The 27,336-nt window shown below is 39.4% G+C and overlaps 1 protein-coding gene across 1 annotated transcript in view; it reads left to right on the top strand.

The window, feature by feature from the left end:
* Positions 1-27,336, top strand: part of LOC127448473 (low-density lipoprotein receptor-related protein 1B-like) — a 508,438-nt gene that overhangs the window by 193,237 nt on the left and 287,865 nt on the right. The window contains exon 2 of the mRNA XM_051711016.1: positions 12,786-12,923. Coding sequence (XP_051566976.1) covers positions 12,786-12,923 — 138 coding nt within the window. The remainder of the gene's footprint in view (positions 1-12,785; positions 12,924-27,336) is intronic.

The raw sequence follows: 27,336 nt of genomic DNA on the forward strand, positions 1-27,336 counted from the left end.
ATCCGCCTCCCCCACAGTGAACGTGGAACCAATAAACTGCAGGGCAAGGTCGATATATTGAGCCAGGCTGTAGGTACTCTGACAGCCTGGCATCAGAGAAGAGATGGGCTCATTCAGTCCAAATCGGAAACATTCCTTGAGGGCCACCTCATTAAAATCCACCCTGCAGGCCAGAGCACAGAATTCCTCCACATAGTCCTCCAGGGGACGATTCCCCTGGTGAAGTCGAAGAATCTGGATTGCTGAGTTCATATTGCATCGGTCAGATATTCTGTAACGTTGTTGCTGGCACTGGCAATGATGAAGACAATGACGATGAAGTAAAGAACCCAAGTGCAAATTTATTAACAAAAGTGAAATCCAAAAACCCTAACTACAAACGTAAACAAAAAACATGAACTTCACTTTAACTTGACTTGACATAAACTTGAAAACACAACCAAAGTTACATTCAACAATACCTGACAATGGACCATGGAAAACATGAGGGTTAAATACCTGACATGGGAGAGAACACATGACAAAGATAACCAATAAACACAAAGAACTCTAAACAAGATAACAAGACAATCAACCAATGAAAACAAGAACATAAACATGGAGGGAAACATGAAATCACATGACAAGGGAACCACATGACATGAAACAGGAACTAGAAATTTCAAAATAAAAGACATGAAAAACATGAATCAACAAAATACACATGACATCTACTTTCGATTTTAAAATCCCATACTTGAATAAATCAGCCAATATATGTACTCTTTATTAAACACACAGCACATTTGGTTACTCATCATTTTATTTATACAAAATATACAGTTACAAATACATAATTACTTGAAGTTATCTTTTTCTACCATATATAAATCTTAAGACTTAACAATAAATTATAGAAAAATGCCTTTATACTGTTGCATTCACAAATGGATGTATAATCACAAATAATAGGCTAATTTAAAGATAGTGTCAGTTTGACAGATTTTAAGAGGTAGCTCATCCATAAAATTACAATTCTGTCATCATATACACACCCTTATGTTAGATATTTTTATTCTGTGGAACACAAAAGGAGATACAGTATAAGGCAGAACATTAGGGACTGACATTCTCAGTCACCATTTTCTTTCATTGCATCTTTCTTTTCTATCAAAGTGAGTGGTTGACTTAAATTCAATATTGCAATATTTTCTTCTGTGTTTCCCAAAGGATAACAGACAGAGAGGAGAGGGAGAAATTTGTTTCCCCCCCCCCGAAATATTTTGCATTTCCTCGCAAAAAAATAACCATGGTTTTAGTACAGTAACCATAGTTGAACAATGGTATTTGTATAAAACCATAACTACAAAACTTTCCATGGTTTTATTAGTAACCATATTTTATCCATGATATTTGTAGTGAAACCATTGTAATAACACAGGAAAATGAGAAGTATGCTAATAAAATAAGAATATTGTGGTTCTTCTGGTTTTACTAGCATAACTGCAAAAAAAAAAAAAAAAGTTCACTAGGGGGTCCCTATACAAAACGCCTGAACTGTGTTACGTGAACTGGTGGTGTGTGACGGGCAGACCGCTGTGTGCCTTGTAGCCAGCACACCAGGCCATCACGTAACCTCCCCCAATGCTCTTGAGCGTCGAACGGCCCATCAGGAACAAGTCGACTGCCCAACTATAGGGATAGGCTAGCCCAGCCGAGGCCTCTTTCCCTCTCTTTTCTCCCCAAAAAGAGTGGAATTTGTTAACTGACTGGGAGCCATAAGTGTCTGCATCGGGGGGTGTCCCTCCCAAGGGGAAGACACCGCAGAGACCACACCCTGCCCAAAAAAGGGGGGGGGGGGTATTTTGAGTGGAATACGTCACATGGTCTTACCGAGTCTGGTCAGAAGTATGTCATGTGGAGAGGTCCCATGGTAGGTCCTACCTGAAAGGGAAGAGGGGCCTCTGCCCAAAGAAAGACGCAGTTTGCCTACAGGGAAATGATTTTGTGGAAAATATCACATGGGGTCGCCTTCGGGGAACCAGCACATGTGGAGCACCTACCTCAGTACAGGGGCTCATTAGTGCACGTACTGGGCCGGTCAGCGAGTTTCTCCGCAAACTCAACTACCAGAGGGCTAAGGAGGAAAGTCATCCAGGGATCACAGTCTGTGAACACTACTGGGAGTCAAGAGCGCACGTCTTCACCTCAAGGGAGGGGAAAGGCGCTATGCGCAAGCAGTACACCCAGCCAGCTGTCCCGGAACTTACCTGCTCGTGCCTGCCAATACACGGGACGTGACCAGCTCAACCCGTTGATTGTAGAACCTCGCAAAGGTGTTGGGTGCTGCCAAGCCTGCTGCTCTGCAGATGTCTGCCAAAGCGGCGCCACTGGCCAGGGCCCAGGAGGCCGCCACACTCCTGGTAGAGTGGGCTCGTAACCCCGCAGGGGGTGGCACGTCCTGAGCCCGATATGCCATCGTGATGGTGTCAATGACCCAGTGGGCAATCCTCTGTTTGGAGACAGCGCTTCCTTTCCGCTGTCCACCAAAGCAGACAAAGAGCTGCTCGGAGCTTCTAAAGCTCTGTGTGCGATCCAAATAGATGCGTAAAGCTCGCACCGGACACAGCAACGCAAGGCTGGGTCTGCCTCCTCCTAGGGCAGCGCTTGCAGGTTCACCACCTGATCCCTAAAAGGGGTCGTGGGAACCTTGAGCACAGGATCACGTGAGAGTAACCCGGACCAAACTCCAGGCACGATTCGCTGACAGAGAACGCCTACAGGTCCCCTATCCTTTTGATGAAAGTGAGCGCAGTCAGGAGGGCAGTCTTTAAAGAGAGTGCCTTAAGCTCAGCTGACCCCAAGGGCTCAAAGGGAGCTCACTGTAGACCCCGAAGGATGACAGAGAGGTCCCACGAGGGGACGAGGCGTGGTCTGGAGGGATTCAACCTCCTAGCGCCTCTCAGGAACCTGATGATCAAGTCATGCTTCCCCAAGTACTTACCATTTTCTGCATTGTGATGAGCCGAAATAGCGGCTACATACACCTTCAAGGTGGAGGGGGACAGCCGCCCCTCCAGCCTCTCCTGCAGGAAGGAATCACCGATCCGACTGTGCATCTCTGGGGGTCTTCGCGTCGGGAAGAACACCACTTAGCGAACAGACACCACTTCAAGGCATACAGGCACCTCGTAGAGGGAGCCCTAGCATGAGTGATCGTGTCTACCACCACAGGTGGTTGGCCACTTAGGTCTTCTGCGTCCCATCCAGGGGCCAGACTTGGAGATTCCAGAGGTCTGGTCACGGGTGCCAGATGGTGCCCTGTCCCTGAGAAAGAAGGTCCTTCCTCAGGGGAATTCGTCAGGGGGGGGGCTGTCACGAGGGGTGTGAGATCCGAGAACCACGTCTGGGTGGGCCAGTAGGTTGCTCCCTGACCTTGCACAGTGTCTGTGCAAGAAGGCTCACTGGGGGAAATGCATATTTGCATAGTCCAGGGGGCCAGCTGTGTACCAGCGCATCTATACCGAGAGGTGCCTCGGTCAGGGCATACCAAATCAGGCAGTGGGAGGATTCCCGGGAAGCAAACAGGTCTACCTGTACTCGACCGAATCGACTCCAAATCAGCTGGACCACCTGAGGGTGGAGTCTCCACTCTCCCCTGAGGGTAACCTGACGTGACAGCACGTCCGCTGCGGTGTTGAGGTCGCCCGGGATGTGAGTGGCTCGTAGCGACTTGAGGCGCTGCTGACTCCAGAGGAGGAGACGGCGACAGAATATTACTGTCTTCTGTATTTGAGCATCTTTGGGGTGGATTTATAAAAATAAAAATCAGCTGAAAAGTTGTAACACTGAAAAAAATAAAAATAAAATAAAATATATATATATTATTGTCTAAAAACTATTACCTTCTGAAGCATGAAGCAAATTAAACAGGGGTAAAGCATATCTCTCTGAAATAGAGAAATACGTACAAGTGACATTATTAAACAGTTTCATTAACATTCCTACTACTAATCGTCATCATAAAATCATCATATTTAATCCTTTAGTTAAAACACATAAGACAACAACTGTTTCCCAGTACAATGTATAGGTACAGCAGATGACAATGTATTTAAATGTATGCTATATAGTTGTGTGCAAAGGGCATTCAATTACGAAATTACAAATGTTTTTTAGTTAAGAAACATTACAGCGGGAATGTTTTTAAAACACAGAAGGATTAAACAATTCAAATCTAAAGTGATATTCAATGTTAGATTGACAAACCATTGCGTAAAATGATGGGGGAAAAATATGTGCTTACATTTTCTAGCAAAGCATCCTCTGACTTTTGGTCTGTTTTAGATTCAGTAACGCCTTTGCGCAGAACTCTGATTTCTCTAACCAAGTTTAAACATAAAACTTTACCACTTATTTCCTTTTCGATCCGATACCAATAATTTCTAGTCCAATATCGTCGATACCAATACTGATACTTCAATTATTTTTTTATTATTTTTTTTTTTTGCGATTTCTTGGGATAAAATGGGTCATTTAAAATATAATTTTAGTCATACTTTGTCTTTTGTTTATTTTTTTTTATTTTGTTTTTAGCATTTGTGAGCCCTTACAAAAATTAACCATAGTTTCACTACAGTAACTATAGTTTAACCATGGTATTTAGTTAAAACTTAGTTACCACACAATTAACCATGATTACTACTACAATATTACTGTAGTAAAACCATGGTTAACTTTTTTTTTATTATTACTTATTAACAAAAATTACACACAATTATAAGAAATTTCACCTTTAGATATGTTGTTATTTTAGTATGAATTTACTCCAGAAGCTGTTTCTCTGATTTCTATCATTACCTCTACAAGGCACTAATCCCTCTTGTTTGAACGAGTCTTGTGACGGTGCAAGTGCTTGTCTGCTTATGTCTTTCAGCATGCGTGTTAAGATAAGCGGAAGAAGAAATAGTTCCCATCCTGCACAAGTATTTGCTAATATAGTCTAATCCTTTTTATTTCACTTTGAAGCTTATGATTATTGTTCATAGTAACCAAATAATAATATCCCTGGATAAAAAAAAAAATTAAAAAAAAACATTTAGAATCGATATTTTTGTGTGAGGATCAATATTTTTTAAACAACATCAGTATCAGATGTATCGATATCTTAGGATCGATCTGCCCATCCCGGTACATCTCAGTCGGCGATACATGTTGATGAATCAGCCTCATTTCGACATTGAATAGATGTTCTGTTTTCGACCTAACAATGTTCTGGTGTACCGACCAAATAGTGCATGTTGATTCAACATTAATAATTTATTGATGACTGATCCCAACCATTACAATTAAAAATAGACGTTGAATCGATGTGTCCTTGCTATCTGGGTTAGCACTTGAGCTTCGCTTAGCCTTTATACGTAAGAATATTCAAGTCCAATCCAATCCTGAACTACATCTTTCTACCCTCAAAAAGTTATTGTAGCAAAATCTGAAGCCAGTTGTACAAAAGTTGGTTGAAAACATGCATGTTTTATCCCCAAATGCTCCATTGATCAGTTTTTTTTTTTTTTTTTTTTTTTTTTTTTTTTTTTCTATTTTGTTTAAGAACATACAGATTTTGTTTAGACTGGGTAGTAACTAACTAAAAGTAGCAACACTCCAAAACTTAACCACATTTTCTAGCTGCTGACAAAAATAGTTTAGTTTATAATGTAACAAGAATGTTACATTGCTGGTCTTTTAGATATTGTATTGCACATTCAGCTTTGTAGGTAATCAAGCTGAGGCAATAACAAAATGTACAAAAAAACTGTCCTCCTTTATGTGTAGCATTGGAAAGTCTGATTCATTTTAGTGAATAAGTTCATTTGGATGGTTCATTTAAATGAACTGGTTAAAAAAGAAACTTCACCAATTTCATTTCCTTGTGAGGTATTATACCTTCTAATTTGTAGTTAAATGCAGCTCTTCACCATGTTTTCAGAAATATTTTTTTTTTCTAGTTTAATTAGTTGTGTGTAGTGTAAATGTATCTGTTAAATGTAATTCTGTCAACTATATTGAGATTTTCTTTTTTTTTTTTTTTTTTTTGCAAGATATTTTTAAAATATTTATATTTAAATGTTTATTGCCCCCTTAAATAGCATAATTGTACTTATCTAATTTTTGTTAGTAGCTTAAAGTACAGTTAGGATTTTTTTCTTTCTTTTTTCCCCCAGTTCCCAGCAGCTTTACTGTAGTTTAACTACTTTCATTATGAGCAGCTTGTAGCTTGGGGAGCTGCAATTTCAAAATAGCTTCCCCAGCTTGGCCTGTTACTCATCCTCAAAGGTTTTTTTTTTTTTTTTTTTTTTGTGATTAGTGGGTGTCAAAGTTCACAAATTTAGAAGTATCCCAAGAATGTGTTTTCCATGCCCACTTTCACGACTTTTCAATGATGGATGTTTCACAATCAGTGTTATCTAACTTGTACAAGTGAATTTTCCCATCATCCCTCAGCTGCACAGACACTTGAATATTCATCTCTCCCTCTAATCTGATTAGATTAGTCTCCAATCAGTTTGTGAGTGGAATGATTCTGTATTTGACAATGGAGTTTTATTAGGATAATCACAGTTTGTCACAGTCCCTCACTGCACTGTGTTAACAGAGCGATGCATGTGACACAGGCTTCCTCGATTGTTTTGGTGCTGTATTTACTCATGAATAATGGAAAACTGCCTCATGAATGCATAATTAGAGAGATGTTTGCCAGTATATCTGTATGGTTTTAATTGAAAATTAGCACAGCTATTAATCAACATATTTGGGACCAGCAATCCCTTAGACATTGTTAAATCTGCGGAGTACTCCTCTGTCATGTACAGAGGTGGCAGTTGGAACAAATTACATTTTAATTTAAATGCCTGTCCTGTGTTGTCTCCTCCAGCTCTCTGAAGAAAAGTCATGAGGTTTTTAGGTTGATTAGCTTGCTTTTCATATTTATTCTTGGAATATGAGCATGCAAAGTTGAGGTCACTTAGATTTGACTTTCCTTAATATAGAATATCCTTATCACTAGGGAAGAGGTGGTTTTCAAGAGATGACTGTTTTTTAAAAACTGAAGTGTGTAATTTCTGTGCCACTAAAGTCACCAAACAGAATTGCAAAATAAATAAGTAACCCTCAAACAGGTTTCCTTAGCACTTTGCCATTGGTTGAACAAACAGATAGTCCTGCCTCAAACTCATACTTTTGGTTTAGCTAATGTTGCAGTGTCGGGCTTGTTGGTATATTCAAACAAACAGAGCAATGTTTTAGTAGCACTACAGAGCCACAGATTTTACAGTTTGTGTGGAAATATACCTAAATGTGTATATATATATATATAGCTTAATTAAACTGTGCTACCTTACAATGGATAAATACAGTAACTATACCAGCACTGAAACTAATAAAGTTTTTTTTATTGTCCAGCCAAATGTGTATTATATAACAGTCTCACTCTGTTTTCTCTGAATTTTATCACTGAGCCAAACCCGAAACAATGTATTTTTTATTTTATTTTATTTTTTTATTAAATGTGTAGTTACTGCATTTTCTTTTGCAGGGTAGTATAGTTGTCTGTGCATATTAAGATAGGAAAATTTATTTTAACATAAAAAAGAGACAAATATCCCTTAGGGAAAATTAGTATTATTAGAAAGCAGAAATATGCATTAGCAGGTAACTCATTCTCAGTTACATTTGTGCTCAAAAGTTTGCATACTTTAATTTAAACCTGTGTGTGTCACCTTTTGTGTCTGTAACAAGGCCAAACATTCAAGGGTATGTAAACTTTTGATCAGGGCCATTTTGGATGATTTCTGTTACCATTATGATTTAAAAAGGAGCCAAACAACTATGTGATAATAAATGGCTTCATATGATCACTATCCTTAAATAAAAGACAGTTTTTTGCATGATCAATCATATTTTCAAAATCAATGCCAAAATTTCACAATTTCTGCCAGGGTATGCAAACTTTTGAGCACAACTGTATATGTTCAGGAATGACTATCCTCATTTTAGATCCCCATTAATTGTGGCATCATTTTATCTTCTGAAGTCTCAATAAAAGCTATTGAATAACTCCTCACTTCCCGAGGATGTTTTCAGTGGTGTAGGATCAGAGCTCGGAGAAAACTGGGACTCGGGAGATTTGTAAGAGCTCCTGTCACATGAGCTATAAATCTCACACTAAGTGGCTGTGTTGCAGTTATGGTAATTGATACCAATGTAGTTAAGGTGCAATGTGACATATTCACAGTGTGCGAGATGGAAGTCGATGTTTCACTTAGACGTGCTTTATGTGTTCTTGTGGCTGCTCAAGCAGATGAGGGTCACCTATGTGCCTCATGAATCTTTAAACAGCTGCTTGGTGCAGCCGTGCCAGTATATATCTCTGAGGCTTTCTCTCTCTCTCTCTCTATCTCTCTCTCTCTCTCTCTCTCTCTCTCTCTCTGTCACACACACAAACACACACACACACACAGTGATTCAGAATAGCTTACTGGCATAGCCCACATGGCAGTAAGCATCTGTTTACTGTGTAGTAATGACTTCAAATACACACATTTGAATATATGTGGCTAGACTACGCTTATAGACTGTTGATGTAATGCTTTTAATGGAGGAAAAGGCTATATGCAACAGTGATACAATTTACTCTATGCTCCAACATGTTTTTGAAGACTTTATTGTAATGCTATCTTAGTAAATGTCTGAATAACATTACTTATTTATAATTTATTCTGATTTATATTTTAATCTGTTTTGTCTTAGCCACAATTTTTTTTATTTATATTCTTTGTTAAGAATTTTCAGAAACTTTACAGTGTGTAGCCATTTAATCAAAACAAAATCCACAACAAAAGTGATTAATCCTATTGAGGCAGTGACATTAGATGTGCTGCAATACAACGTTTCAGTTTTCAAAGTAGAACAGAGATAAAAGTGGGATGCAGTGAAACAATAGTGAGAAAAGTCATCTGATGTTGTTTCAACCCAATACAGTATAACTTTCCTTCTTCTGTGGAACACATATGGTGAATATTTTGAAGAATATCCTGGCTGATTTTATCCATAAAATGAAAATGAAAGATAACAAAGTAAAATGACAACAGAAGAAGAAAAAAAAAAGAAGAAAAAGACAAATACCACAAAAGTAGTCAATGCGACTCATGCACTATATTACAAGTCTTCTAAAGTTATACTACAGGCAATCCAATGGCACCGCCATTTGATGCCACTGATGTCAAACATAACCAGACTTCATTGCAGCCATATTTGATTTGAGAGCTGCAGAGGAGGGAAATATTTTTAGTGAATAATGAATTTAATTACGATCTGTTCCTCAAACAAAGCCATTGATTCAGAAACTTGGAATATAGCACACAAGACATTTGGCCACACCTTTACCTTTATGATGCTTTTTTTTTTTTTTTTTTTTTTTTGCATATACATTTCATGGTATAAAGAAAGGCATTTGGGTTTGGAACGACAAGAGGGTGAGTAAATGAAAACATTAAAAATAAATAAAAATTACTACCGATTTAGTAACGAACAATTGTGAGTCAAGTTTAGATATGATTAAACTGGTTCCACAATCTCATAGCAAATCAACAAAACATTGCAGAACTTTACTTTTACAGTAAGCAATTGTTGGCTTTATCTCACTAATCAAATTAAGATTCATTGGGATAAGAAAGAGGAAGGACGTTTGGTAAATGAGGAACCCATTCCCATTTTATTAGCCTTTCTCAACAGAAAACAACAAAGGGAAAATGGTGCTGAAAGAATATTTTTACCACCAAATTAAATAACGCTGAGCCTGGCAGTGCATTTTAGGCCAAATTCAATCAATTGAATTGTTTCTCATTTTCATTTGCATCCTTCAAAGCCTGGCAAATTGAAACAAGTGAAGAACATTTGTTTGAGCCTCATACATTTGCATTAAAGTGTCTTAGTAGTGGTTAATGAGGTAATCACTGACAGTACAGGTGAAGTATGTAGTTTCTGCAACACTAGCATCACCAAACAAATTTGTCTGTTAGTCATCGGCAGTGGTGGAAAGAGTACTGATTTTCTTTTTTTTTTTTCTTCTTTTTTTTTACATAAGTAAAAGTACTGTTACTGAAGAAATAATTCACTTGAGTACAAGTAGAAGTACTGAGAAATATTATGACTCAAGTAAGAGTAAATAAGTAGTTTGCCAAAAAACTACTCAAGTAATTGTTACAAGTTACTTTATGAAAATTACATTATATATAGTACATACGCTTCCATTTTTAGAACACAAAGACGTTTTTGTTCTTGAAAGAAATTGATGCTTCCTATCACCAAGGATGTATTAAATTGATCAAAAATACTGCCAAAATCATTCATTGCAAATTATTATTATGGTTTGAAATAATTGTTTTAAGTGGTATTTATTCAATTTTTTTTTTACCCCTGATGGCAAACATATACTGTGTCACCTATTCCTTACAAAAGTATTCTAAAATGCTAATTTGGTATGCAAGAAAATTTTCTTATTATTAGAACAATTGAAAATGGTTGCGCTACCATGCGGACATCACAATACAGTGGGTTTTTTCCCCATTTGCTGAGGTATTGAATTTTTATAAGTTGCTTTACATTTGCAAGTCAAATTTTGGTTTTAAAAATAGGCAAAAAAAAAATAACATATTTCTCCTAAAATTGTATTTTCTCCTAAAGTCTATTGTTTTAGAGAGATGAAAGGTTTTCCATGCATTACTGTTTTGAAAATATAATCTCTAACCAGGATAGAGAGGGAAGTGGACGGCCCAGATGCACAACAAAAATACAAGTAAATCACAGTCTCTAGTTTGAGATACAGACTCCTCACGGGTCTTAAACTAGCAGCTTCTAAATGCCAAATTCCTGCATTGCTGCAAGAGGATTCTTGGACAAACAAAACATTTTAAGAATACAACATTTATTTAAATAGATATAGCCATTTGTAACATTCTAAATGTCTCTAAATCGTCTCTAAACTACATAATGTGCATTGTGATTGAAACACATTCCTATTTCAGGTTTAGTCTCATTCACGTATGTCCAAGTATTTTGGCTATTAAGTTAAAATACTGTAAAAAAAATGAATATAATGCAATATCATAGAGGAGGAAATGTATCATCTATGATATTGTAGCAATTATCCAGATATGGAATGAGATTATTAAGCAAACTGTTATCAACTCCTACATGCCAACTGAATAAAATAAGGCAAAAATAAACATTCCACACAGTGTTTAGTGAGAGATATGATTAATTCAAACACTAAAAGTGGTTGTTCTGTATATGTATTATTGTATTACAGTTGTAATAATAAAGTCTTAATTAACATTATGGTTATTTAACATATTGAGATATTATTATTAAGTAAATTGTAGCATTTGGTTACATTATGTTTTGTGATTTCTCAAACCTTCTTTATATATCATCCATCTCTTGCACACTTTTGGCCTCTAGCTGGTGAGGATTTTCAGACAGATAAACAGCAGCACAGGGAAGGGAGGTACATTACAGCACCGTGAGCAAGAGTGTTAACCCCTGGGACAGTTTATTTTGAACAAGGGGGTGAACGGTTACGGAAATTAAGGTAGGAGTACAATACTGAACTGATGCAGATTGACAGAAGTGGACAGCCCATCTGTGCTCGCGATGATGCGAGGAAATGGAAGTCGGGAAAAAAAAAATATGTTCAGTGAAAAGTCAAAAGAAGATCGCAATGTATGTAATTATAACTACATCAAATATTATTAATAAAACACGGGAACTCGTGTGGGCATTTTTGCCTCCATATTTTGAATTTTGGGGATATTTTTGTTAATTTCAGTGGCATTTTTGCCCCGAGTCCCCGTTAATTTCCAACACTATTGGCATTGTATCTTGTACGGTATTTAAATGTTTGTTTTAGACATATAGTAGCAAGTAAACAAGATATCCCCACATATATTCCAAACTACATTGTGTTAATGTTTGACACAGTTAAAACATTGCCTACCTTAAAAACAATTGAAGTTTGATCAGTGGTTAAATTTGTTCAGACAGTTCCCTCATACCTGAATGAATGGCTCCTTTCCAGAATAAAATGAAATATGCAGAAAATCACAGTGTTACTGTATAGTGACAGGGCAGAAAGTCTTGAAGAAGCTAGAGAAGAGAGGACACCGGCGGCAGTTTACGCAAGCTGCTATGCTCATGCTGTGCCCTGCGGGCTTCCGTTGTGCCGCGCACAGCGTGTTTTAGTTTATAAAGAGAATTAGCACTCATAACTTTCTTCTTCCCAAAAATTCAGAAATATTATGTTTGTTTTGTTTTTTTAACTTTGTAATTGTGGTGAAAAATAACTGTAGCAAAGTTGAATACTTCATTTTTAATCAGCTCAAGTAAAAGTAAAAGTACTATTATTTATTTATACTTAAAAAAGTAGAAAAATGTGAAAAATGTAGTCAAGTACTGTAAAGACAGTAGTTGTAATTCGTTACTTTCCACCTCTGGTCATCGGTCAAACAAACTGATAATTCAGTCTCAAAAAGCATTGTTTGTAACACCAGTGTTGATATATCGGACTGGTAGGGATGCTCAAACAGTAAGACGGAGCCCCTCTGTTTACACTTTTCTGGGGAATCTGCCTATGAATAACTTAAGAAAAACAAATGACTTTTGTTTTTATTTCTTTGTCTGGCTAGTGTAATTTTGCAAAAGCATATAATGACGTTGATGTACGTAATCCCCCATTCTCTTCTGTTCTTTAGGCGCGCCAGAGGTGATAGTCAGATGTCCCCTCAATCACATACAGTGCACTGGGACGAGAAAGTGCATTCACTTCAACAAGCTCTGCAATGGGGCGAAAGACTGTGAGGACGGTTTTGACGAAGGAGTCCACTGTAGAGGTGGGTTAATATTGGTTGTGCATGTGTTTTAGCTGTTGATCTGTCAATATTAATAAGCTCACTGTTTGAACATAAACATAGTACCCATATTGACAGCCTAATGCTGCATATCTTTACTTAAATTGGCAAGGTTGCTTTAAATGGAAGGAGAACAGGTGAATAACGCAGCAGGTGTGATGTTGGACACAGTCTACTCTTGTTCGCAATCATCCAGGCCACAATAACAAACAGGTGGAGCCACCTGGACTCTGTGATATGACAATACCATCACAGCAGTTGTCATTGGGTGTTTGCCCATTAGTAGAGGGGGTGCAATTCAGGCTGGCCAAAAGTTTGACCTTTGGTGAATTGGAAAAGTATGGCACCCACCTGGCCAGTGCCAGAATTGGCTGATCCTGCCCTTTGATCCAAAGCCTGGCTGAAAACAAGCCAGTGACCTATATGAACCACAGAATTTTATTATGCCAGGTGGATTGCACGGATTTCCTCCAGGGTTAGAACAACAAAGTGTTATGTAGTCTACGCCAGACTGTAGCAGAGAAATGGTTGGAGGAAAAAAAAATAAAAAATCTGTCATATTAATGTGCCACATAACCGCATAGGTATGAAAAATGAGACGTGACTTATGTAAATGTTGTTTGGCTTGAATGAACAGTAGGGGAACAAAAGTCTGAGAGTGCATTGAAAATCTGGGATTATTATCGTTATTATAATTATTATTTAAAATAAAAACAAAAAACAAAAAGAAAGTTAAACGTATTAATATGTGAAATATTTAAGACCCTGCTCTATTTCTTGGTCATTAATCAAAAGTAAGCACACTGATCATGGATCAGTGGGATAGTTCACCCAAAAATGAAAATTCTTTCATCATTTACTGACCCCCATGCCATCCCAGATGTGTATGACTTTCTTTCTTCTGCAGAACACAAATTAAGATTTTAAGAAGAATATCTCAGCTCTGTTGGTCCTCACAATGCAAGTGAATGGTGACCAGAACTCAGAAGATCCAAAAAGGACATAAAGGCAGCATAAAAGTAATTCATATGACTCCAGTGGTTTATTCCATATCTTCTGAAGAAATATGATAGGTGTGGGTGAGAATCAGATCAATATTTGTGTCTTTTGTTACTATCAATCTCCACCTTTGTCCAGCCCCAACCAGTAGGTGCCTGAATGTGAAAGTGAAAGTCACTTCCACACCAGAATGTGGAAGTGAATGTGTAGATTTTTAATATAAATACTTAAATAATGATCTGTTTATCACCCACACCTATCATATTGCATTCAGAATATACTGATTTAACCACTGGAGTCATATTGATTACTTTTATGCTGCCTTCATGTCCTTTTTGGACTGGTCTGGTCTCCATTCACTGGTATTGTAAGGACATACAGAGCTGAAATATTATTTATTAATAAATATTATTCACACATCTGGGATGGCATGAGGGTGAGTAAATGATGAGATAATTAAAATTTTTGGGTGAACTATCACTTTAATGCCTTTGTTCAAAAGGTTAGATCTCTTTGCTTTCATTGAAGCACACAAGATCCTCAAATCAAAGTTGGGTGTCATGTTTATTCTGTTGGTTCATGTTTTTCATGTCTTTTATTTTGAAAATCTAGTTCCTGTATCATGTCATGTGGTCCCCTGGTCATGTGATTTCATGTTTCCCTCCATGTTCATGTGTCTTGTATTCATTGGTTAACTTGTTTGTTTTGTTACCCTTGTCCATGTCTTTAAGCCTCTTGTTTGCCATTGTCCATCGTCAGGTATTGTTTGTGAATGTAACTTTGTTGGATTATTCAAGTTTATGTCAAGTCAAGTCAGGTTATAGTCAAGTTTATGTGTTTATGTTTTATTCACGTTTGTAGTTAGGGTTTCTGGATATCACATTTGGAATAAATTTGCACTTGGGTTCTTCACATCATCTCGTCTTCATCGTCTGCATTGTCATTGCCAGCACCAGCATACGTTACACAATACTTGACCGACAAGATGAAACCAGCAGTTCAGCTCCTCCGTCTATGCCAGGGGAGGTGTCCCCTGGAGGATTATGTGGAGGAATTCTGCACTCTAGCCTGCAGGGTGGATTTTAATGAGGTGGCCCTCAAGGACTGTTTCCATTTTGGGCTGAATGAGCAGATTTCCTTTCTGATGCCTGACGGTCGGTGTGCCAACGGCCTTGCTCAGTATATTGCCCTGCAGATTATTGGTTCTACATTCACTGTGGGGGAGGCAGCCGCCATTCCAGAGTTCCACGTCATGGCCGCCGAGCCAGCGCCGTCTTTTGCCACGGATCCTGAGTCTGCCCCATGCCACGTCACTGCAGCGCCACAGCCTGCTCCATGCCACGTCACCGCAACACCTCAGCCTGCTCCATGCCATGTCACCGCAACGCCTCAGCCTGCTCCATGCCAGGTCACCCCAATGCCTCAGCCTGCTCCATGCCACGTCACCACAACGCCTCAGCCTGCTCCATGCCACATCACCGCAACGCCTCAGCCTGCTCCATGCCACATTACCGCCACGCCTCAGCCTTCTCCATGCCACATCACAGCCACAACTCAGCCTGCTCCATGCCACGTCATAGCCAAGATTCAGTCTGCTCCATGCAAGGTCTCAGGCTCATCTCTGGCCAACGAACCAGCGTTGCAAGCCTCTTTCGTTCCAGAGCCATCTTTCACTGGGCTATTTGAGCTGGAATTGGTTCCCGCCCTTGTGCCCACCCTTAGTTCTCCTGATCAGGCAAGGGGAACTTTCGACCCTCCGAGCCCTGGACTCCGCCTTGGCCTGTCGATCCCGCAACATAACCTTGGCTCTACGTTCCCTCGGTTCCACTGCGGTCCTTCAGCCTGTCGGCTTTACCGGGGTCCCTCATCCCTCCAGCTCCTCCTTGGTCTGTCGGTCACCTGGCTCCACCTTGGCTCTCCGATCCTCTGGCTACGCCTCGTCTCTCCAATCCTTCAGCTCCACCAGGGACCTCCATCCCTTCTGCTCCGCCTTGGTCCTCAGCCCCACTGGCTCCGCCTCAGTCTTCTGATCCCCCAGCTCTGCCTTGCTCCTCAGAGCTTCCAGCGCCGCCTTGGTCCTCCCTCCCTCCAGCTCCACCCTGGCCCTTCGAGTCTTCGGCTAATCTCTGGGTACCAAGTACCCTGGTGTCACCCTTCAAGTCTCTCACGGCTCCGCCTTCCATGGCTCCGCCCCTCGAGTCTCTCATGGCTCCACCTTCCACAGACGTTGCCCTGATCCCATGCTCCACGCCCTGTCTTACCAAGCCACGCCTCAAGTGCCATTTGCAGCATGGAACGGAATCAGTATTAGTAAGTGCAGCTGTAAGAAAAGAAGTTCCAGCTTACAATTAAAAGAGCCTATCAAAGAGCCAAGTTTTGATAGAGGCATTGCCTGTTTTGTTTTTTGTTTGTTTGTTTGTTTTTTTGCCCTTGTTTTCTTACCTTTATTTGTATATACTCGCTCATTAGCTGGACCAGATTGCAAAAAAATTTTTTTGCGTGATTTGAGTTAAATCAGTTACAACAGTGACTGTTTTCAGATTTTATCGCTTATTTTAAATATTGAATTGAAAAACCAACTGATTTCAGATTTTCGTGAACAAGATAGGAGCTTTATCACTGGAAATAACTTCCCAGGGATGTTGACAGGATGGACGCTGCATGAACTGACATGGGACAAAATAATTGTTTCCAAAGAGTTTACTCCTACAACCCATTCTGCCCTGCCAGCTGTCTACCATTTTTCAGTCAAAAGTAATCCTGCCCCAAACTAACACCACTGGTTGAGCCAAAAGTAGACATGTCACAGCACTCAAAAATAAAGAAAGAAGTAAAAATTTAATTAAATTAAAATAAAAAAAAAAAACTAAAAAATTGACAGAGCCACATTGTTTATTATTTACTGTTTGGAAAGTCAACCTGCTGTATGTATGGCTTAATTATAGTTGTCTATGCACATCAACTGGGATAGGAGAACATATATTTACGTTGGAAAAAATGACACACTTCACCTTTAAATTAATGTTTTTTCAGCTTGTGTGTTAGGAAAATTACATGAGCTATTAAACCACATTCGGCTATTAGCAGTGATATATGAGACATGAAGATTTACAGACAGGCTGAAGTGCAACCTCTGGACTCAGACAGACGTGTGTGGTTTTAAAGGCTAGTGTTTGTGTTGGTGATATAACCATGTGCTGAAGTAAGCAACACAGTATACTTCATCAAAGGGGCTAATTACATGAGTAAGCGTTGGCCTCTGAGGTGTTCGGATCAAGACATTCGCATGTGTTTCCACCCATACACCTGTAGACAAGAGGAAATGAGGTCACCGCAGAGAAGTTGGCGCATAGCAGATGGGTCTCAGCTGAAACTTTCCCTACGCTTCTCATAATGAATATACATAATGAATCCCAAGAGGGCATTACCCAAAAGCGTGCCCATATGGAAGACAAAGGCGGAATTCTATTTCACCTCCACAGATTTCTGCAATGCTTTATTTTAATGATTGTCCTTCAGCAGAGAGGAGATTTTCAGAGATGGCATGAAAAACATTTTTTTTTTTTTTTTTTTTTTTTTTTCACCACCTGGCTGCTTCTTTTTCACTGTGCAAAGTCTTGCTCCTCTCAGCCAGCACTGATGCTTGACAGGTGGTGAGGAGAAGAGGGCATATTTGAATTTAGGACCATAGAAAAGCTCTTTGGTGAAATTGTCAGAAGTTCCTCACAAGCTGTGGCATGAAAATATATTTGTAGCAAAAAGTGTATGGTCAAAGCATAATGTGTGGTTATATGTGTTTAGTATTCCAAGGGACCTGTAAAAAAGACTTTCTTATTTGTTTATCAAAGATGCAAATGCAGTATACTGTGCATATAGCTTTATTTAATGGCAATTAATTTCCTGGCGACTTAAAATTACACAACATTGTGAATATCGGAATGCTCTTAATGTACTTTTATTTTCCCAGTAAGTTTCCTAAAGAGTTGTTTCACAACCCTTTCTTGTCTCACAACTTGTGAGTATGAAAGCATTAGGACATATATTTTTAATAGTGTCTCTGATTTAAAATTCAGTAGCAAAAACTGCATTAAAATTAGCAAGTGCTATTTACACCACTAAGCAACTTGCACTGTGTTTCTAGGAACTGGTTAAAAAATCTGTTCCAATGATTTATTTGTGTCATCATTAAAAAGGAACTTATTCAAAATAATATCTAAAAATATGTAAAAATCTTTAAAAAAAATAAAAAAAAATAAATAAAAATGGGATATTAGCTGTTTTTGAAAAGGTCTTGCATTGCTTCTGCAACAGCACAGTAAACTATCTTTTGATGAAATAGTTGAAAAGGTTTATAAAAGCAATGTCTTGTACATTTTTTTATTTTTTATTATTTTGAATGACAATCACTAGGTCTATATATATATATATATATATATATATATATATATATATGTGTGTGTGTGTGTATATTTATATATATATATATATAATTTACTTGCAAATGATTTCAAGCAGGTTAGGTTAGAAAGAATGACAATATTGGGATTTTTTCATTTTTGTTTACTTTATGTTGAAATTCATTAACAAATAATCACGCTTAGGTAATTAAATGAATTGTGCAAGTTACATGCTTGCATTGTGTGTCAGTTCAGTCAGTTGGTAAAAAGCACCTCATGATTCCATTTTTAAAAAGCAATTACATACCAATTAACATAATTACAGAAAGTATTAGAATAAACCATGAATAGTTCTTCATATGTTGTTTACATTAAAACTGCCTGCTTGAATTGTACAGTTTCAATGCTATTTACCACCATTTGATCCATTGAAATGCTTCCCTTATGCTTAAAGCAGGACAAAATTGTGTAAAATGCTGCTAGTCAAATTCAATAATGATAAATAATTCACTCAAATTTCACCTTGAGCCACCTGGGTTATGTTACAAGAGGTTCTTGTGGTCCATGATTATTTTTGGCATGTTTTCTTTGGTTGAGTGAATTATTGTTGTTTATTTGTTTGTTTGTTTTGAAAATGCCTAACCCAAAACTACATCTTTAAACTGTAACACCTTCTAGAGCTTTCAAGTCCTCAGTCCTTCAGCCTGTAGCTGTATCTTTTACAACTGATCGGACTTACGTTTTTCCCATAGTGGACAATCAATAATCCACAAAATCCCATAGACATCCACCAAACTAGACATCTGAATAACTTGTACCTTAGTAGGCTGCATTTTATCAAACTGATCAGACTCAAGGTTTTCCTATCTCGGACAATCAAAAATCCCCCAAATCCCTTCTATTGAAAACTTCTGACTGTCCAGCTCCTAGATCTTTTTAAGCTGTGTTCACCAAAGTCAGCACCGATCTCCAGCCCGATCTATCTGTCTATCTGTTTGTCTGTCTGCAAACACATAAACACTTAATGCTGGCATTCAAATAAAAGTTTTTTTTTTTGTTTTGTTTTTTGTTTTTTGTACTTTGAGGCAAGGTAAGCCAACTTTTAAAATGTTGATGAATTCATTTTTTTTATTTAATTTATAAATATTTAGACATACTTGTGTACAGTATAATTCTATTCATTATATGAGTTGATGTACATTAAAGTATGCCCTACGAAGACACCTCTATCAATACTGTTATTAAACAAAAACTTTGTTTTAAAGCAAATTAACAATTATACAACATAGGCTATTGTTCTCTAATTTTAACCAGCGACTTTGCAAAGCTTGTGTAATATTGTGTAAATATACACATCACAGCGCATAAGCTTGGTATAAGTTGAACAGGCATCTGTATAGTCATACAAATTTGGGTAAGATGACATTGTTAATAGATAATGCTGCTTTTACAAAGTAATGAAAAACCATGTCACAATGTACCTTCCCACCCTCGCTTTGCCTCTCAACAGCATTCAATTATTTCACTTGTTTAACTTTTCATTTCCATTCCCAACAACTCAAACAAACAAACAAATATTATCCCTTGTACAATCACACCAATTTATTGGCTGGTGGTGCTTAAAAGCTCCATAAAAGTGCTCACTTTGGTGCCATTGAGTCAGATTTTCTGTTCTTCAGTACACAATCTTTTCTGGCCCGTGTTGTACCTATGACTCACGTCGAAGTGAGGATCATTATTATTCTCCCTTTTGAGTGGCAACACAGGATGGAATTTAAGATGTGAGTCATATTGTTTTATACAGCATAATTTCAGAGCAATTTTAATGTGTTTTTTTTTTTTCAAACATTACAAGGGTCCGACGGGAACAGCGGCGCTGTTCGAGGATTGCAATTTCTCACCACGAGGCGTTATCCACACTTGTTCCATTTCCACGGCCTCCAGATTGGAGCTCCGTGTGCAGGCACAGTTTGAGTTTTTTCGGCTTGGGTCTGAGAAGATTGGAGTGTGATCGGACATTGTATTCTTCCTTGTGTTTGTCCCTTTAGTAAAAGTGCGAGTCTCATCAGACATGCTCTGAGGCCTAGCTCGGTGGCCATTTTTCTGATGAACAAGCATGCGAAAGAGTTACCAAGCGCGTCTTGAGCTGTCACTATAAAAAAAATGCTGTTTGAGAGAATTAGTCATTGAAGGTAAGGAAACAAATTAGCCCCTTTGTCCTTATTGTCTTTTCTGTGTCGTTCTGGGAGAATGCACATGAATAAGGCAATGGAGGAGCAGCCTCGGCCTTTCTCTCTCTCCCCTCCCCATTCGAAGCGTATTGCTCGCGGCAGAGGGGATCATGCATGGACCGGTGAGCCCGGCCGCAGGACGAGGGGGCTGGAATGGACCACACGGGTGTTCTGGTGAGACAAGAAACACTGCTATCTTTGCTAGATTTGAGACACTGAGCACAACATACAGTGAACATTAGCACCACACGTTGTCCCCCCATAAAGAATGCCGAGGCTGTTGTGGCGAACCAGTTTTCTGAAATAACATTCCCCCCAATGTTCGTACACTTTTCCCTGTTCAAATACTAGGGAAAAGGTTTATTCTGTTGTAACTTTGCTGTAGATACATTCAGGGCACTCATCATATATGCCTAAATACCATAAATGCAAAAAAAATTTATCAAATTCCCTTCAACCAGCCACAGTATTGGAGGAGCAAAGGCTTCCCTCCACTGTGCCGCTGTTTCTGGGGCAGTCACCAAAAGTAAGCCAAGCATGCCATCTAGTGGTTACAGGTCACACTGTAGGCAAGAGCCATGCATTAATCCAGTGGTTCTCAAAGTGTGGGGTGCGCCCCATAGGGGGGGTGTGGAGGTATTGCACCTGGCACCACAACGCATCCTGCATGCACAGCTCTTGACAGCGTGAAAGTTTTATTTGTCTCAAAGGGTGGCGTGACCCAAAAAAATTGAGGAACCACTGCATTAATCCCTCTGTCTGCCCATCTGTCAGCTTGGCAGCAGCAGTAGGGCATTTGAAACTGGGTACTTTGAATGATTAAGCATGGTTATGTAATTAAATTTAGGCAGGCTCCACCGGTGTTCAATGGGATTGTTCCAACAGACGTTTCTGTTCGGGAAGCCCCGTTTTTTTATTTGGGAAACTCATTCTCTCTTAGAAAAAGGGCCAGTAGAGGAGATTCCCCCTTCTCAGAGAGAATGCGGCTTTTACAGCCATTATTTTCTGGTCCTGAAAAAAGACGGCAGCATGCGTCCCATTTTGGATTTTGAGACATTTGAATTTCGCTCTAATGAAATGTCAATTCAGAATGCTGATGCAGAAACAAATAATGTCACAAGTGCAACCTGGGGACTAGTTTGTGACAACAGATTTTAAGGATGCTTATTTCCACATTCAGATTGTGCCGAAACAAAACAGGCGCTTCCTCGGATTCGCTTTTGGGGGCAAGCATATCAATTTTATGTCCTTCCATTCGGACTTGCACTGGCACCATGCACTTTCACAAAATGCATGGATGCAGCTTTAATGCCCTTGAGGCTTCAAGGCATCCGCGTTTTGAATTATCTCGATATATGGTTTGGCTGCCCAACATCGAGATGTCATTCTCAGCCATTTGATCTGGGACTGTGTGTAATCTAGACAAGAGTGTCCTGTTGCCAGGGCAACAGATTCTGTTTCTAAGGGTGGAGCTGGATTCGCAAACGATGCAGGCGCATCTGTCTCCAGTTCGCATTCTGTCATTTCGCCAGTGTCTAGTGATGTTCAGAGTGAGAAGTGTTCTCCCTGCGAGAACATTTCACAGGCTTTTGGGGCTCATGATTGCGGCTTCCGCTGTCATTCCCCAGGGCACGTTGCATGCAAGACCTTTTCAGTGCTGAAAGAACTCCACAAAGGGACTTAAACCACTGATGCATGTGCTCCGTCTCTTCAAAGTTACCATGGGAATGGACCTGCCTTTTGATGTCGAGTGTTCCATTGGGACAGGCGTGTCACTGCAAAGTTATAATGACATATGCCTCCTCCACGGGTTGGGTGCTGTATACAAGGGTTGTCCAGCCTAAGGGGTATGGAGGACCAGTGGCAATATTGGCACATAAACTGTCTGGAGATGTTCACGGTGCTGCTGGTGTTAAAGATTTTCCTCCCGGTGATTCAGGGCAGCCATGACCTCATCCGGTCGGACAACAGGACAGTGGTGTCCTTCATCAATCACCAGGGAGGAGTGCGTTCTCATGCTATGCTGAGACTGGTACGTCACATTCTTCTGTGAGCACTGGACATTGTGCTGTCTCTACGAGCTGTGCATATCCCGGGCCTGTTGAATTTGGGGGCGGATCTCCTGTTCAGACAGGGCTTGATGCCTGGAGAGTGGACATTACATCCTCAGATTATGGAACAAATCTGGAGAAGGTTCATCAAAGTGGACCTGTTCGCTTCGAGCGAGACATCATACTGTCCCCTCTAGTTTTCCCTCTCACCCCCGGCACCGCTGGGCATCAATGTGTTGGCGCATCAGTGGCCAACAATGTGTCTTTACGCGTTCCCACTGATCAGTCAGCTGCATGCAGTTCTGCAGAGAGTTCGGGAGGATTGGGTTCGGCTTCTGTTAGTTGCGCCGTTTTGGCCATCTCAAGTATGATTTTCGACTCTGGTGTCTCTCCTGGGAGAAATGCCTTGGGAGATTCCAGCCAGAACAGACATATTGTCTCATGCTCGGGGCATCATTTGGCACCCCTGGCTGGACTTATGGATATGGCCTCTCAATGCTCTTTTGGATAATGGGTTATCCCCTGCTGTAATTGATACCATTCTGAATGCTAGAGCTCCATTAACTAGGAAGCTTTATACATTCAATTGGCGTATTTTTGCTTCTTGGTGTACAGCACGAGGTGAAAATCCAGTTCACTGCCCTGTCGGTACAGTGCTGGATTTTTTTGCAAGAGCATTTTGGGGCTGGGGTTGCTCCGGCAACATTTAAAGTTTATGTTGCCACTGTAGCGGCTGAGCATGCGCTTATCAATGGAGTCTCTGTTGGTAGACATTCTCTTGTCTCTCATGTTATGCGCCGGGTACACAGGCTTAGACCTTTTCGTCCCATCTGTGTTCCCTTATGGGATTTATCTATTGTTTTAGAGGCACCGTTTGAGCCCTTGGCAACAGGTGCTGATAAGTTTCTGACTTTTAAAGCAGCCTTGCTAGTAGCATTTGCATCATTTAAAAGGGTTGGTGATTTGCATGCCATGTCAATCAGTCCCTTATGTATGGATTTTGTGCCAGGGTGTTTAAGACTGGTGTTAAGACCTCGTTTGGGCTATTTGCCCAAGGTCATTTCTACATCATTTCGCTCGCAGACTGTTAATTTTCAGGCTTTCTATCCTCCCCCATTTGAGTCGGAGGAGCATGAAAGATTGTATATGCTTTGCCCAGTTTGGGTGCTGTGAGTTTATGTTGACCGTACTAGCCAGTGGCTTAAGTCAGAGCAGTTGTTTGTGTGCTTTGGTGGCCACAACAGGGGTGTTTCAGTGTCCAAGCAAAGGCTGTTTTATTGACTTACTGATTCAATTTCAAGTGCTTACGAAGTGCACAGTTTACCTTCGCCTTCAGGTATTTAAGCCCATTCTATGAGGAGCATGGCATCCTCATGGGGTTTGGCTAGAGGTGCATCCTTGGAGGATATTGTAAGGTGGCAGGGTGGTCCTCTCCGTATAAATTTGTTAGATTTTATAATCTGGATGAGGGTTTAACTCCTGCTTCCCATGTTCTCTCTGTTGGAATAGGAGTAAACTCATAATTTTCTCTGTTTTATTCAGACGCTTTAGCTCGCTTGTACGCCGGTATATGCTTGCCATATGGGCATAGACAGTTGGCAGCAACTGCGATTACGCAGCTCAAGTTTCTACGAAACGTGAAACGTAACCCTGGTTCCCTAAGTGGGATGAGACGCTGCGTAAGCTGGCCATACCCTCTAGCATCTACATAGGCTCATGCCTTCCTACAGAAAATCTGACTCGATGACGCCAAAGTGAGCACTTTTATGGAGCCTGTGACGTAGCTCTCTAGGGGCGTCTCTTAATCACCATCAGCCAATAAATTGGCGTGATTGCATAAGGGCTTCAGACTATGTGACACTCAGGGAACCAGGGTTACGTTTCACATAACCGAGATGTTATCCAGTTTAAATAAGTGTGCAGTTTATTTACCCTCACACATGCTAAGGAATTATATTGTGTAATGATAAGCAATATCATCCAGAATGCATTAAGCATTCCTCTCGCTAGCTGTTGGTAATTTTCTGATGAAACTGTTGATGTTCAATGATGCTCTATTTTACCATTGGCTCTATTGTTAGGTATTTGCTGTTGTTTGAAGATGATGCATACTGTCAGTCCCAGTGGGTCATATACCTTTAATTATCAGGTTACCTTAAATGTGCAAGTCAAGTACCACATTTGAATAAGATAATGAATGGGTAACACTGAATGTGTATGTACAGTTCAGAATACTCCCATGCCATGGAGTAGGGTCACATTTATGCAATAACTAGGACCCAGTTTCCACCTGGTATTAACCTTTTAAACTATGATACATTTTTGCAATTATTCCACACTCAAATTTAAAAGCTCACCATTCACACATACTGTGCATTAAATGCAAAAAAATTGGTCTCATTTTTAGATATTAAAAAAAGTCTCCAATTATTCATAAATAAGGTTGTATGTGTTTATAATCTTGTAACAAACAAAGTTTTTTTGAAAAAAAAAAAAAAAAAAAAAATCCTAAATTTGTAAACATGTCATACTGGTTCTGATCAATTTAGCTCACTTTGAAAAGACTAATTTCATTACACTTAATGGCAGCAAGCACTTGTTTTTTTCTATCACATTCCATCACAATAAACAGATCTGAAATGTAGGTGGGGCTATAATGCATTTTAGCACTCAAATATGTGCTAGTTCATAGACATTCATTTTAATTTGCAGTTCATGCACCACCCCAATTGTTTAATCGAATATCACAACCTCTGAGTGGACTAGAAGCTCAATTTAACCCTTTAAAGCCTGAGCCCAAAATTCTGAAAATTCCATTCTGTGCCAGAATATGATATTCATATCCATATTCATATTACATTCATATTCATATAACATCACACACCTGAACTGTATATACCACATTGAAGAGAAGAACTAGGGCTTTCAAATGATATAAATATATGTATGATTATTTAAGGCTAATCATCCTTTATCAATAAGATTTCACACAGCAATTTTTACAAAAATCTTCTCCGGCCACCATACTTCATCAGACAACTGCATTTTCAACCATTTTAATTACAAACTAGAGGGAAACTTAGAGTGTATGAAATATACATAATTTTGTGGGCAATGTAGAATAGCAGACAGATTAGAAATATAATCTATTGTTTAAAAGTTATGACCATTCTAGTGATTAGTGGGAAAACAGAATAAAACAAACATTTAGAATGTTAAGATACATTTCACATGACCACTCCACAAATACTCCTTTTGAGCACCTGTAATAATAAATTGAGATTGCATCTGAAATTGAAGGACACAAACACTGAAATATACATTTTATGTATTCAATAAAACACACACTTTATTTAATTTGAACATTAGAATTACACACGAATTACACAGCAAAACATATAAAATCAAACTTTCGAACTATCTACAGTAAATACATTTTTAATAAAGAGTGCAGGAACAGAATATATATAAATTCATAAATACGCAACAACTGCAATACCTGTGGAGAGAAGAGAGGGAGAAAAGAGGGGAGGGGGAGGACAACAACACCAGTAAACACAGCCCAACCTAGGCCTCTTCACGAAACTGGTCACACTCAGCTGAATGCCAAGACTGAAAACAGTTCCTATTGCAAACCAAGCAAAGTCTTTTGCCATTACATTCCGCCGCGCAACAAGCTACTTTACTTTTATTTTCAGTCCTACTTTTCCGATAGCATATCCAACATCTCTTAGAGGACTCTTCAAATTTAGGGACATGGGCTGTGTGGAGTGATGACGAAGGAGGGACTACAGGCTTTAGTGTATGCAAAGGGAAACATGCGTGAATATCGATACCTCCCAGCTGACGAGCCAGGTTCACCGGTCTACGCTCTTCCCCTGGTGCCGCATGAATGTGTTGCCATTCCTTACACAATATGAAACTATTGACGACGGCAATGTCTATGAAGCAGAAAAAAATAGTCTTCCACCACTCCTGAGTTTTTTGTAGGACGTCGAAATATTTTATCATTTGGTCTGACCTATCAACACTGCCCATGTTTTTGTTATAATCGCTAATGACAGTGGGCTGGAGGGCTACTTCTTTTGTCCAGTCGCCATCATTTTTTACAAACCTAGTAATTTCGGTTGAGCCATTCGCACTGTGGAAATTGGAGAGGCATGTAACTGCACATGTGTCCTTCCACTAAATTACAAGTATATTCCCCTCAATCCTACACCACCTCATATCCCCACGAGATGTCTTGCGTTCCCATCTTTTGATGTCTTTAAATTCTGCAGGAAACAGTTTACGATTCACCCTGCATGTCCCACAGGCATTAGTTCCCATTTCTAACAACTTAACCATAAGAGCTGGGGATGTGTAAAAGTTGTCAAACCAAACATTGTGGCCCTGGTCTTTGAATGGCTGCAGTAACAATTCAACTACTTTGGTGGCCAAGTCAGTGACACGCCCATCATGACTACCTGTGTAAACATTAAATTCAAGAGTATACCCTGAATCTGATGTTGCAATTACCCATAATTTAAAACCCCAAAGAGTAGGCTTGCACTTCATGTATTGTTTAAATCCTGACTGAGCTTTTGACTTGACCATAGTTCATCTATTGCGAGATTTTGGTTAGGCTGAAAGAGCTGCTGGCATTTTTGTTTGAGGTGGTCCATAAGATAATGCAACTTCCTAAGGCAATCCTGATTATCCTCTGTGGTAGGGTCTA

The sequence above is a fragment of the Myxocyprinus asiaticus genome, chromosome 11, assembly GCF_019703515.2.
Source record: "Myxocyprinus asiaticus isolate MX2 ecotype Aquarium Trade chromosome 11, UBuf_Myxa_2, whole genome shotgun sequence".
Lineage (NCBI taxonomy): Eukaryota > Metazoa > Chordata > Actinopteri > Cypriniformes > Catostomidae > Myxocyprinus > Myxocyprinus asiaticus.